General features: G+C 36.4%; 1 protein-coding gene across 2 annotated transcripts; it reads right to left on the bottom strand.

Moving 5' to 3' along the window:
* Window positions 1-5,721: 5,721 nt before the first annotated feature.
* On the bottom strand, window positions 5,722-13,773 carry LOC125847055 (ARF guanine-nucleotide exchange factor GNOM-like). 2 transcript variants are annotated; one of them, XM_049526757.1, is made up of 3 exons: window positions 13,691-13,773; window positions 11,208-12,032; window positions 5,722-9,750 (listed from the first exon to the last, which is right to left on the bottom strand). In XM_049526757.1, the coding sequence occupies exons 2-3, from the start codon at window positions 11,940-11,942 to the stop codon at window positions 6,142-6,144; spliced, it is 4,344 nt and encodes a 1,447-aa protein (XP_049382714.1). In that variant the 5' UTR covers window positions 11,943-12,032; window positions 13,691-13,773; the 3' UTR covers window positions 5,722-6,141. The 2 variants fall into 2 exon arrangements, with proteins under 2 accessions (XP_049382714.1, XP_049382715.1); XM_049526758.1 differs by lacking the exon at window positions 13,691-13,773 and adding an exon at window positions 12,526-12,664.
* Between the last annotated feature and the right edge of the window lie 873 nt (window positions 13,774-14,646).

The following is a 14,646-nucleotide window of genomic DNA, read 5'->3' as shown; positions in this document are numbered from 1 at the left end:
CCATCGTACCCCGAGGGCCCATCCCTTTTGCCTTAAGGCACCGTTGTTCCTCGAGCCCCCACCCCCGCCCGTATCAAGGAACCGTGGTTCCCCGAAGGCCCAGCCCATTCTCCTCGAGGCACAATTGTGCCCCGAGACCCCACCCCCTCACCTCGAGGCACCTTCATTTCCTGAGGCCCGAACCCCTCTCCTCGAGGTACCATCGTACCCCGAGGCCACATCCCATCTCGTCTTGAGGCACCATCGTGCCTCGAGTCCCCCCTTTTCGCCTTTTCGAGGCACTGTCATACCCTGAGGCCCCGCCCCCTTCGCCTCGAGACACGGTCATTCCCCGAGGCCCCGCCCCCACCTCAATGCGTCGTGCACCAAAGACCCCTTGCCCTGGCGGCCTCGAGGCGTNCCCCCCCCCCCCCCCGCTTCGTCCACCTCGAGACCCCTGCTCCGCTCGCCTTTAAAAAAACACAATCAGAAAAATGCACTTAAACAAATTTATATATTTTAACAAAAAGAAGACACAAAAAAACTGAGTTGGGGTAGAGTAATCATCAAATATTGTGTTTCTTACCTAATGAAGTCTCTCCAACCTTTTACAATAAAGGGAATGAAAAGGAACGAACCAAGGGTCTCGTTTTATCCCATCAATCTTGATCTTCTCTGCATGTACATGGTTCTGAGTATAAATCACTATATACTAAAAGGACACAAGTTATGCTGAAGTTTCACAAATTAATCAAGAAAAAGGAGATGAGAAAAGGAATTATATTCAACAATAGCAAGGAAGGAGCAGAAGACAAGGCATTCACATTTTAAATGACCAATCCGGGAAATTTTGAAGGATTTTAATCCATGTTGAGCAATCAAACTCTAAAAAAATCATGTTTTTAGTTCTAATGATGGATGGACCAACTTATCATGCTAGGTAAAAAGGATCAATCAAGAAAATGGAGATGATAAAAGGAACACTTCCAAAATCAAGGAACGAGCAGAAGACATGCTTAACGCATTTCTCACATTTAAAATGATTACCGTAAAAAGTATCTTTACAACCAATCCGAGAAATTTGGAAGGATTTTAGTCTATATTGAGCAATCAAACTAAAAAAAATCATATTTTCAGTTCGATGACTAATCAAAAGCCAACTGATCATGCTAGGTAAAAAGGATCAATGAATTAAAATGAAGACAACCACCCCTCTGCTTAGCTTCTTTCTGATTCAAGCTTTGCAGATATAATAAATACAGACTGTGCTATTAATGTGGAGGACATCAGGAATGGGAAAATAATATAGCTACTTAAGGAAAATAAGATTCCTTATAACAACAACTAATTACTAAACCAAGACTACAAACGTAAAAGTACATATTTGCCTCTTAGTTCACAATCTAAAGTTTAAATGAGAAAAGGGTTTTAGGGAATAGCAGGCCAATCAAATGATGACAGGTTGCATGTACAAAACAAGAAGAATGCACTCTTAAGAACTATTAAGAAGTAACTGAATGATTCGAACTACATATGCATCTTACCTCTCAGGTGCAACATAATTAGAGTCCCACAAGTGGTATAGTCAGCCCTGACTCCCTGTTAGAGATTAGAAGTAAATGCCTTAAGTCAGAAACTTTTACGTTCCCTTGGAAATCCAGAAGCAGATTTTCAGGCTGGGGAACAAGGAACAATTTAAGATAGATAATAATTTTTGCAACAGATTTTCCAATCAGCAATTGCAAGCCTTCAAATCTCGGTGGTATTGCTGTGACAGTGAGTCCATAAGTGTTTCATTACTAAAATTCTAAGCACTAACAGGAGAGAGCTAACCACCATGCATGATATACCAAATTTCTCATTCCTACAAGTTGATTTCGAGGTTACATATAAATTATTAAATTAATCAATCAATAAAATATGCCTCCAACCCTAAGTTATCAGAGGTTAAATACGAAAATGGGAAGAAGTGCCCTAAGTCAGAGGTTAAAATACACAAATTTTTAGGCTGGGGAATACGGAACAATAGTTAAAAGAATAAGATAGATAATAATTTTCACAATAGATTTTCCAATCAGCAATTGCAAACCTTCATATCACGGTTGTTGTGACAATGAGCAATTGCGCTTCTTGAAGCAAAGCAAAATTATGTGTTTCAAGATAAATGATCCCAGGCATGATATACTAAATTACACATTCCTACGAGTTGGTTTCGAGGTTCAATTAATCAAGCAATCAACTAATCCTCCAACCCCTAAGTCAGAGGAAAAAGTACCTGAATACGAGTAGCAGTGGCATCCGGACGGGATTCAAGAAGCATACGAATGTTTGTCTCTCCTCATTTGCCTCACAACCACCTCTTTCTTGTTTCTCAGCAATTATATTCTCGACACTGTCATCTTCACCTTTGTCTGCTGCATACACATACAAAAAAAATTGATTTCTTTTATCCAAGAACAAGTAAAATTGAAAAGGGAATTGGGAAATTCACTATTTAGAATAATTGAAGGTTTTGCAGAAGAGAGAAAGAGCCATCTTCATCGCCTTGAGAAGAGGGTAGTGAAGAAGAGAAGAGCGAGGAGCGACACAGACACAAAAGAGCCATTATTTTATTGACAGTTGCCATTTGTTCGTTCGACAGACACAAAAGAGCGGGAGTAAAATTCTCTTATTATGGACCGACATCTGATGCATCTAACTAATATTGAGAAAATGATCAAAATGGTCCTTAATGTATGGCTTTGATTCCATTTGGTCCTTAATGTATGGACTTGATGGAAATGGTCCTTTATGTATCATAAATTGTGATCAATTTAGTCCTTAACCCTAAAATTAATATTGTATTTTATTTTGCCATCAAAATACACGGAATATGTAAAAGATGCGCTCGTTCAAGACTTTCCTTTCCCTGTTTCCAAAAATTCCAAAATGGCACATCAATTTTTTTTTAACCAAAAGGGCAAAATCGCTCGTGACGGAGCGATTTTCTTCTGACAAAATTGACGTTGTTACTCCTATAAAAACATAAAAATCGCTGCCGGTCCAAAAAAAAAATCTTTTTTCTTTAAAATCGTTGTTGTGAATTTTTTTTTTAACAACGCTGCCCCAACAACGTTTAAAAAATAGAAATAGCTACTATAGCAGCCATTTTCTTAAAAAAGTTTAAATTTTTTTTTATTAAATATTCTCGAGGCGAGGACTGCTTAAAAAATAATGGGAAATCGCTCCACGTGTAGCGATATTAGTTAATTTTTTTTTAAATAATCGCTGCCATTAAAATTTAGGGTTAAGGATCAAATTGATCACAATTTATGATACATAAAGGACCATTTCCATCAAGTTCATACATTAAGGACCAAATGGAATCAAAGCCCATACATTAAGGACCATTTTGATCATGTTCTCAACTAATATTGGGCCTTGCGACTTTCTTAGGAAAATTGTCTTTTTGGATCCATTCTTCCTTTGCACTCTTCATAATTTTTCTTAATGAAAATTGTATAAAATAACAAACTACTAATTAAAATTAAATGATATATAATCACAGTTTTTTTTAATTTTAATCCGTAGTAAACACTTTGACATTCGCCTCTCTCCCTAGATATCTCACTTGCCACTCTCCTGATCTCGCTCGCCTCTCTCACTTTATACAAACACAAATGTATAAATTATGTTTGTATTTGTATAAAGCGAGAGAAAACTGTATATACAAATACAAATACATATCTTTTCGTTCGCCTCTCTCCCCAGATATCTCGCTCGCCACTCTCTCGATCTCGCTTGTCACTCTCTCTCTCTCTCGCCTCTCTCACTTTATATGAAATGTATAAATTGTGTTTGTGTTTGTGTTTATATAAAGAGAGAGAAAACTGTATATACAAATACATATCTTTTTGTCCTATACACTTATAATTATACATTGGTAAAATTGTATGAAATAGCAAACTATTAATTCAAATTAAATGTTATAGCCATAGTTTCTTTATTTGTATTTCGCAGCAAACATTTCATGTTTTTTGTCATTCTATTTGTATACCGAAATATACAAATAAATCAAAATATACAAATGCAACATCCATTTATATACCAAAATATACAAATAGATCGAAATATACAAATGCAGAACTCATTTGTATACTGAAATATACAAATGCAGGACCCATTTGTATACTGAAATATACAAATAGACCCAAATACATATTTTTTATGTATATGTATACCGAAATATACAGATTAATAGTCATAGCAAACATAAAGTTTGTTATGAAGCGCAATTATACAAATATAGCTATAGCATACAAATATGATTTTTATATTTGCTAAACCTAAAATTTACTCTTATACAATACAAATCTTCTCCTGCCCAGTTCTCTTTTGTCTTTTCTCTTTCCCGCTTTATACAAACACAGATTATTAAAAAAAAAAAATCTTATTTGTATACAGATTCCAAATATATACTTATACAATTGATTATTTTGTATAAGTATGCCGAAATATACATATTAATAGTCATAGCAAACATAAAGTTTGTTATAGAGTGCAATTATGCAAACTATAGCTATAACATACAAGTATGATTTTTATGTTTGCTAAACCTATAATTTACTCTTTTTCTTATTATATAAACGAAAATAAATTGGGTTTAAATTGAGGTAACAAAATAGTTAAATTTACGATAAAAGGGGTTAGATTTTAAATTAGGACATGACCTCACCAGTTTCAATTACGGTCAATTCTAATTAAGAACGTAACCAAATTTACTAATTCGGCTAGGATTTAAATAAGCTTCTTAATCTTAATGAAATAAAATAATTATAAACTAATTAATTCAAAAATATAATCTTCTAACTAATTTATACTAATTAACAAAATATTTGAGTGAAACAAAAAAAAATTATGATTATTAGTTAAAAATCATAAAAAGTGACATTTTAAAATAACTTGAAAAACATTGTGAATTATATAAAACCAATTATTTCAAAGCGTTTCAATTAAAGAAACTTGATGATTAATCTACATTTTGGAAAATAGTAATAATACTAATCAATAAGCTCCAAATTTAAACTTGAGTAATTTTCACACCACTAAAGACTAAACATTTTATTTTTTTTTACAAAGTGACTAAATTTTATTTTTTTTAAATACTGAACAGTAAGGCACACCTTCCCATGCGCCTTACAAGGCGCAGGTTGACCTGTGACTTACAAGCAGCCCTACGACTTACAAGTAGCAGGTCTCCTTGTGCCTTAGGGGCACTGCGTCATTCTCCATTAATTTTTACGGCATCATCCTTCCGTTTAAATATTTAATTCCAATCTTATTTTTAATTGTCCGGAAATTTCACTCAATTTTTTTCCCCTTTTGACTCCGAACTCATAGTTTTGCACAGTGAACCTATAATATATATATTTGTTGACCCCAGTATCTATTCCGTTGCTTATATGTATACAATCCTCCCATATGTTATAAGCTTATTTGTACAACACGTGCTTTGTACAAATCAATTATATTTTGTAAATTAATCTTTTATTTATTTTAGTGAACAAGTAAAAGTATATGTATATTTAGTAATATGATGTCTTATTTATGTTAACTGATTTTCCCAAGTAAGAATAAAACTTGAAAAAAATAGTAAGACTAATCAACATTGGAGATGAAACTTGCTATTAGTTAATCGCAACATTATTATTTCAAGAAAACTGTGTATCAACCTGATGGGAAATATTTCATACTAACACGATTTCAAGAAAACTGTGTATCAACCTGGGGCCAAGTAATCCTGGAAATATTTTGTACTAGTATGCTAGTATTGTACAGACAAAATGGTTAACTACTATCAGACTTGAGTGTGTACAGGAACCGCGATGACGGTGCAAAATTTCATCAAAGTAACCCCTTCTTTTAAATCTTCGATCAACAGCCAACAAGGCTGCAAATATATGCCTTTTTGAAGAGTGGAAATAAAGATATCACAACCTGTAAACTAAATCATACCGCGAAGAAGCTGAATTCAGATTTGCTCCTCAGCTCCCAAATGCTGCTTCTATAAAGCTTAACTGGCTCTCAGCTGCAAAACCCATCATCTGCTTACGCTAATGATTGTGCTGACAAAGAATATGTCACTTTCACTGTACAAAGACCTGTCCGATGGGAACTTTATCTTCAAGCTGTGCTATTACCAGATGAGATGATAACATTTCCCTCTGCCAGAGGACTACAGCCTGCTATATGCTGTTTTTCCGACTGCTCTGCTTCGTTTGTGGGAAAGATTTCTGTCTGAAGAGATGGGCATATTTTGTGGACATGCAACCATGTTGACTTCCAGAAACTGTCCCCTCCTACAGGATTACTTGGCCCCAGAATTCCACTTGTTTTCATGACAAGTAGAGTGTTCTTTAGGAGCTCGGAAATGAGTTCAGGGATCTTCTCACTCAGTTTCCCTTTAAATTTCACCTTCATGCATCTCTCTGTTAGACTCAATACCCCTAACCATAGTTTGCAGAAGGATGTCGACTGGGAGAGATGATTCAAAGACTGTAAAAACATTTTGAACATGAGCTTCAGTGCCAAAACTATTGCTCCTTCAGTGCTCCTATAATCCTTCACAAAGCTCGGCTGGGCAAGATTGAGTAATTCATCCAGTAATGTAAATATCACCTGATCAAAACATTGCAACCACAAATCTTCTGGGATATGGATCCCATCAACTCCAGTCAAGCACCTCTGCAGCATCAAGATGGCATGATCCCTTACCTCTTCTCTCCGGTCTTTACAAAATTTCCGCAGTCCCTGTATCAGCCTGAGCCACATTTCTGTTATATCCTGGGTCATTTTTACAGCAGCCTCCTGCCCAAGTGCTTCCTTCGCCTGGTGAGACCATCTAATAAGAGAGATAAGTGATCCAGCCATCAGATCTAAAGATCTCACAGATTGATCAACATTCCCAACATGAGAATCAGCAAACTGCACCGCCACATTCAAACAGAGGACATAGTTAGCAGGCAAGAGGTGGGCCCCATCTGCCATGATGAATGCTAGCGTATCAAAACCTGTTTCAGATGCTTCAGGATGCCGAGCAGTAAAAGAAAGCAGCGATATGATTGTCCGCCAGCCTATATGAGATCGTATCTGCATAGCATTTGCTTTGACAAGGTGCATAACCTCCCGGGTTATCTGTTCAAGAAATGCATCAGCAACCCGAGCATCAAGCTTTAAGATAAGTTGCAGAGACTTGAGAAGCTCATCTGTGAGATTTTCCTTGTATGGAAGTAACCTTTGGCATATGCGAAGCAGACCAAACACAGCCTTCTCTACCAAAGTAGATGGCATTGTTGTTAAATGGACAACACTTGCTATGTGATCATAGACGACCTGCCAAAGAAGCATTATTCTGTCACGGTTATTTATTGTGATAGCAATAAGCAACTCTAGACAAAATACTGCAGTCTCTTCGTCTTCCAGAGAATTATTTCTTTTGCGAGGCTTGCCTGCAGCCAACACAAGGGCCCGAACAAGCTGTAACAGGGACTCAGCTTGCAAAAATTTACTCTCGGCAAAGATGCTATCAATGTGACAACTCTGAATTGTCTGAAGAGTCTGCTGACGTGCGGCAAGCTGTTGTTCAGTTGGCTGTGGCGCAGGTTCTTCATCAAGATATAATAGTTGGCTAAACACCCCCATTAAGCCAGATGATTTCCTTGATGGAGCCAATGAAGGAAAATGAGATGGTGATAGAGAAAGTGAAGTAGGTCTCCTAGGGTCTGCATCAGCAGTAAACTCTAAGTCATCAGCAGCATCACTAAAGAGACGTGTGGGGAGAAGGCCCAATTTGTGCAAACTCAAAATGCAGTCTAGGATGTTCTTCCAACCAGAGCGAATGTGGTCTCCATATTCGTTTGCTACTGTGAAGACTGCTAATGTGGCCAATCTAGCTTTACCATCTTCCGCAAATGCAACAGGAAATTCATCAACATAAGATGGAAGCAAAAGGGTAGTGAACTTGCAAAGAGATACTACCAAATCATTTAACACATCATCGAAGCTATAGGCAGCTGCAATTTTGGCAATGGCAAGGAATCCATTGATACATGTTTCCCAAACATCCTCTTGCTCCACATTATCAAAAACCACAGAGATGGAAGCAATTGCAGGACCAGACAACATAGCAAACATATCATAATCAAGATATGGACCAGGATCACAGATAATATATGGGGAAGTTTGCCTTGATTTATGAACTAGACCAATCCAATGGCTTGGTGCCAGCATTGGAATACCAGCACCTCGATCTGGGGTAATTCGGATCTCATCCTCACAGATGGAGTGGTAAAGCTCGGACAAAAATTCCCGAGGGAGGTCATTTCCTCCATTTATCCTCCGGTTGTTCCGGATGAAATCTTCCTCCGTCATCTTCTTTTTTACCTGGGCATTGTGTTGATCTGTATTGAGCATAATAATTGAATATGACAACAATAGTGCAGCATCTTTGTCAGCCAGAATATTTTGCGACTGCTCATAATATCTCTCAGCAAATGCCTCAAGCACCCTCTGTATTTTCTGAGACTCCCCAGGCAATCTGAAGGTTTCTAAAAAGATTCGCAAGGCTATGTCTAAGTTCATGTCCCGAAAATCAAATGTTCCTGCAAATTCGTGAAGCACTTCAATATAGAAGTCTTCATGACTTCCTAGGAAATCCCCGATAAGATTCTTATCTAAGCCAGTCATATACCTGAAAAAGCATGCTACACTTTTTGGGTCACGTTTCTCAGGTAACAAATGCACTCCTTGGAGAAATTCCATACCCTTTTTTGGATCTCGGTTAAAGTGATCAACTCCAATCAACAATTTCCTCTTTATGACCTTCATCTTACGAAGAAATGGAACCCAATGATTAGGATCACTGTAGTCCTTGCATATCTCTGTCCAAAACGATCTATATTCACCCAGATCTATTGAAGCTTGCTCAGAAACAAATGAATCCTGGCTTATTCTCTCGGCCATTCCCTGCATCATGGCAATTAGACCATCCAAGGCAAGCGTATTTAAAGCTGATAGTGGGATGTTGACCGGAAAGGAACTCTTGGATAACAGGTTTGCAAGGTCTTCAAATACATTGCTGCAAGATATGTCACAATCAAAATTTGCATACATCTCAGGCATGAACATGGGCTGCCTGCAGAAGTCAACAAGAGTTTCTATGGCAACCTCTTGTTGTTGATAAGAAGATCCGTGCTTGCTTTGGGCAATCCTCAGTAACACACCAGAGAAGAAAGTTTCAAGCTGTAGCTTTAACTTAATACGCATATGATGATACAAATTTAGAACAATGCTACAAACTGTTGAAAGAATTAAAGGACTCATAGACAAGCCAAAACGCATCAGATTGTGGAACAAGTCTTTCTGTATCAAAGCCAATAACTCAGGATGATTTCCAGATGAAGTACCACTTACTTCTATGGCTGAATTAATTAACCCCAGTGCAAACAAGGGAACATCTTCATCATATGCTATAGGGTTTGATCTAGAACCAATTTCAATGGACTCCATCACATTCAGAAGAGAACACAGGAAATGAAATATCTCCACCATGCAGGGGACCCCATATGGATCCATCATAGAGTTTTCTCCATTACTAGCAATCTCCTCCTTTTGAGTTTTCTCATCCATTGTTTCATCCCTCTTGTCTGATGCATTGGAAGGAACTGCAGCTGATGCTGACTTACCAGTGGATTCTGCACTAACACAACCATTGTCATGTTGTTTTTCGCCTGCCTGCACAAAAGTAAGTGACGATAAACAGGGGATACTGGCCTCCACTTTTAGTGATTTAAGGGTCAAAGCTATGCAATATAAATATGTGTCTTGTGTTTCTTCCATTTTGTGCATACTAAATTATGCTTCAATTAAAGGCTAAAATAAATAGATATAAATAGCAAAGAAATAACTCTTCGGGATCTCTTTAGTCCTGTATCAAAAGTCAAAACAACTAAATAGGAGGAAATTTTTTTATCGCAAATCACTATATGCATGTATCCTTGAGGGGAAAAAAATTTCCCTGTTCAGGTCTAGAAATGAAAATAATATCTCACTTTGGTTGGACAACTGGGTGGGTAATGACTCCTTGAAGGAATTGATTCCAGATTATTTACTTTGGTAGTTAACAACTTTTTTGGCTGATAGCAGACGTAATGGTATTTGGAGCATAAAGATTTAGAAGGAATTTCAATGACTGGGAGGTGATTAGGCTTGCTTAATTTTTCAATTTCCTGAACATTTATCAGCAACTATCCAGTACATCTGAGTTTTTACAGTGTGTTCTTCTTCATCATCATTTATCAAAGAAGCAACATAAATTATCAAGGATACCAAGAAAGGTGAAAGAGTATAATTAAGTGAGAAACCCGTAGATTGGTAGACATTAGATAGGGGGGAATGATGCCTAATTAATATCGGAGTTCCAATTTTTAGATGTCATTGAATGATCATTCTGTAATAACTAGTTTAGGACATTTTTTTAGATAAATAAGTAAATCGAATATGACTAAAGGGTGCATCAGTTGTTGTACATTCCTATCATCTATAAATCCAATCCCCATCAAGCTAACAATCCTTGACAGGCTAACTACTTCATGACAACAATAATGGACTCTGAACTAACCATTAAAGGAGTAAAAATATTCCACATGGTCAGTCAAAAACTAAAATTCTAAAATTACAAGAGACAAGTGATGTCATTCAAGGACTTCTTGAACAGTTATCTGGTCAAACTGGGTTACCAGCACTTCTCCATGTTCTAGAGACATTGTTTATATGAACAAAGTTTATCCCTTAAGGAAACCACAATTTTGCAAGTTCAATAAAGCAATTACATCAGAAAGTTCAGATTTAGACAAGATTATGGCAAAAATATTGAGTACTTTGAACTATATCAGATTTCAGTATTTGGCCTAGCCCCAAATTCATCTATGAGCTGAGGGTAAGCCACATGCAAGCTCCAACCAATTATGAATGAGAGCAAAAGTTAACAAGGTTTGAGTAAGGATCACCATAGGCTCAACTCAAAAGGCCAATTTTCAATTCTAATATTTATTTTTCAATTTCAACTGAACATTTAACAAGTCATTTCTTGCCAAGAATCACTAGCACATGCAGCTATGATCTCATTCAAAAGAAACATAAAAAAGATCATAAAAGTAAATGTAACAATATAAATCGAGAGTCCCAATTACCTCTGAGTCAGCACACAATCTGCTTTGCTGATCAAATTCATGCGTTTTGCTGACAATGTTAGGCAGGTGAGAGAAAATATGTCTCACCAATTCATGCATTGTGTGTCTTGCTATTCTCTGCAGCAGTTCACTTTTGGCACTAGCTTGATGAACAAGCCGAAAGCAAGTGTTTACAATGTTGCACACGTGATGATTACTTAAATTTGCTGATGCCTTACTTTTCATGCAAGCCAAAAGAACCTGAAGTATCTTCATAAGCACCACTTCCTCGGAGGCAGGATCAGTCACTTCAAAGCGGCAACTTGTCACAGTCTCAACTATCTGATGTAAAGCTTTCTCCACATTCATGATAGATGAATCAATTATTTCAAGGGTTAAGAATTTGTAAACAGAAGACAATGCAACACCGGTTATTGGTGCACCAGTTTCGTCAGATTGAATCACATCCAAGAAAGGCTGAAGATATAGGAGTGGATCAACTCTGTTCCAGTGATGTTGCCATGAGAAGATACTTTTCCGTAATTCCTTGAAAGAATGGATGAGAGGATGCTCTAGCTGATCATCAGCAGCAGCATAGCGGAACCCCCACCTTACATTTCTCCTCATAACAGCCAAAACAGCACCAATTTCTGAATTTACCATACATGCTAAGGCACCTTTGGAAGGCTTTACAGTGCAATCCTTGGGTTCTGAAAATGGAGTATTGACTTCACTCTGCTGATTAAGGCACCCCATCTTGATTAAACTTTTAATTTAGTTCACTTGAATTGTAAAAGAATCGAAAGGCTACAGAACGAATCAAGCAGCATCTTGCTAAATCATCTCCTGAGCATCAACAAATTGGTTTAATATAAGACAGCCAACCCTTATAAGTAGATAAAGGCAAGTAAAACAGTTTGTGAGATACCAAAAATCAACTAGCTACATTTCATTCACGGTGACAAACGACTGAGATATCGTTATAAGATTAAAAGGCTAAGAGTTGTTAGAAGAAAGAAGAGTGTAGTGCCATAAAGAAGACAATAAAAAAAAAGACATATACTAACCAAGGTAATTATGAAGTGCCTTTTTAAGGGCAAAATGCACAACCAAGTATAGCTAGTAGATGAAGCACCTAATTCCTTCAAAAGAAAGAGATCAGAAAACTGAGTGAGATGACTAGAACCATTTGCTTTTGAAGGAACAGCTCTGTAAATTATCTTTTGTTTTTGCCAATAAAAAAGAAAGAGATATGGGCAGTAGTTAACAATTTTTGTTTTAAAAGGCTACTAAATGGTTTTTCAGTAATTTGGTAACGTTGGTAAGTGAATAAACTTACAATTTCCTGAATTATTGATAGTTCTTCTCCACCTTGAATATTCTATTAGAATTCAACTCTACTGCAAGTACTCTTCTAGGCATCCAAATGTCCAAGTCTCTGACACTTTCAAATGTTAAAATCACTCCTCTTTCTCTCTCTCTCTCTCTTAAATGTTCATCTTTCTTTAACGTAACAACGGAAAAACAAGATAAGTAAAAAGGAGCATAACCACGACTACTATATTGTATTCATTTGCTAGATCATCCTAGATCATTCTGTCAAGATGTTAAAAAGCTTTGTCCACCCATAGATCTTTGCATCCATAGAAATATTAAGATTAAGCTTTGCCTTTCAGCATTTTGCAATCAATACAGAACTTCTCACCTAAATAGATCAAAGAGAACCCCTAATACGTCTTAAATGAGCACCATTTGAACAAAATGAATATAGAATTTGTACAACTGACTGGCACCCACGGGTGTAACCTAGTGGTCAATGAAGTGTGTTGAACACCATGAGGTCTCAGGTTCAAATCCCTGCCTAGAAAAAACACTAGGTGATTTCTCCCATTTGTTCTAGACTTGATGGATAGACTCACCCGGTACCTGATGTTGATGGGAGGTTTCCCGCGGAAAAAATAAAAGATTGTATAACTGAGTGCCACTAGATTGTAATTGAGATATATTGATTTGTACAATTTAGTTACCATCACAAGAACCCCAACCTCCTGAAACAAATAATCTCATCCCAAAAGCACAAATAACAGAAAAAGGCAAACAAATGACTCGAAATTCAGAACAACCGCATTTCAAATCAGCCTTTAAACCTACCTACACCACCATGAAACCAACCCAGGGGTTTAGGTTATGGCATATAAAAGATCACAAAAAATGATCTTTACACAACCAGTAAAATTCAAATCGCCTTTGAGATTTTCAAAAGCATATTATTATATAAATTGTCTCACAATGTCACATCACTTGTTATTGCGCGAGAAAATTCAGAAACAAAACGAAAATTATAGCAACAAATTCGAAATGCCGGATCTAAATCAACAATCAGAGACATCATTCAGAAATGAAAAAAAAAATATAGCTGAAGATCAGTATGGAGTATGGAATTCAACTTTTGTGATTATATACATATGAGTGATTCATAGGATCCAGAAGAAAGTGAAATTTACCTTATACACAATATTGAAAGCTGCTCGTAATAGGGTCCTTGCAGTTGATTTTTTTTGCAGTTGATTTTGGAGGGGTCTTCTTTGTCAATCTTTAAACAACGGATTAGAAATCAATATTTTTTGTTTTCGTTATTATTCTCTCTTTTTTATTTACATTTTCGATGTTTAAATAATAATAATTGAATTATTGATTTATTGTTATTGGGTTATTAGGTTAATGGATTTGTGAGTTATGGGTTCATTTTCAATTTTATGATTGTTAAAGCTATAATCCAATAAGATTATATTATAAATGTTTTACCCTAACAATATAAAGGAAAATTACAAACATATACTAGTTAATTAGCTAACATGGTTATAGTTTGAATTAATTACGGCTCGCAACTTAATTTTAGTTGTAATTACGTCACTTATACATATACAAATACAAATTATTTATATATATATATATATATATATATACAAATACAATTAGCCTTTCTCTACTCTCTGCCCTCTTTCGCTCGCCTCTCTCCTCCCTCTCCAATCTCGCTCGCCAGATATACAGATACATATGTATATCAGTTACATATATACAATTATATGACAGATATACATATACATTTCGTCTCTCTCCACTTTTTTCCTCTCTCGCTCGCCTCTCTCCTCCCTCTCCCAATCTCGCTCGCTAGATACACAAATACATATGTATACTAGTTACATATATACAATTATTTGACATATATGCATATACAATTCGACGGATATACTATATAATTTGTCTCTCTCCACTCTTTGCCCTCCCTTGCTCGCCTCTCACCTCCCTCTAACATATAGCTACGAATTGTAATTAGCAAACTATAGTTATGGAGCATAATTAAGTTATTTTTGAGTGGCTATATGCGAAAATAACATTTTACCAACCCTATCATCTAAATTTTCATATTACTTTTCGATCGTATGCAACACAAACTAGT

Source organism: Solanum stenotomum, chromosome 12 (genome assembly GCF_019186545.1).
Source record: "Solanum stenotomum isolate F172 chromosome 12, ASM1918654v1, whole genome shotgun sequence".
NCBI classification, from domain to species: domain Eukaryota; kingdom Viridiplantae; phylum Streptophyta; class Magnoliopsida; order Solanales; family Solanaceae; genus Solanum; species Solanum stenotomum.
Note: the sequence above shows the minus strand (reverse complement) of the source record. Positions and strands in the feature narration are given on the sequence as shown.

Excerpts from the sequence above, each read along its gene's own strand:
- LOC125847055 (XM_049526757.1), bottom strand. The coding sequence starts at position 11,942 with ATGGGGTGCCTTAATCAGCAGAGTGAAGTCAATACTCCATTTTCAGAA. Across the intron at positions 9,751-11,207 it reads GATTGTGTGCTGACTCAGAG|GCAGGCGAAAAACAACATGA; the intron begins GTAATTGGGACT and ends ACTTTTGTGCAG.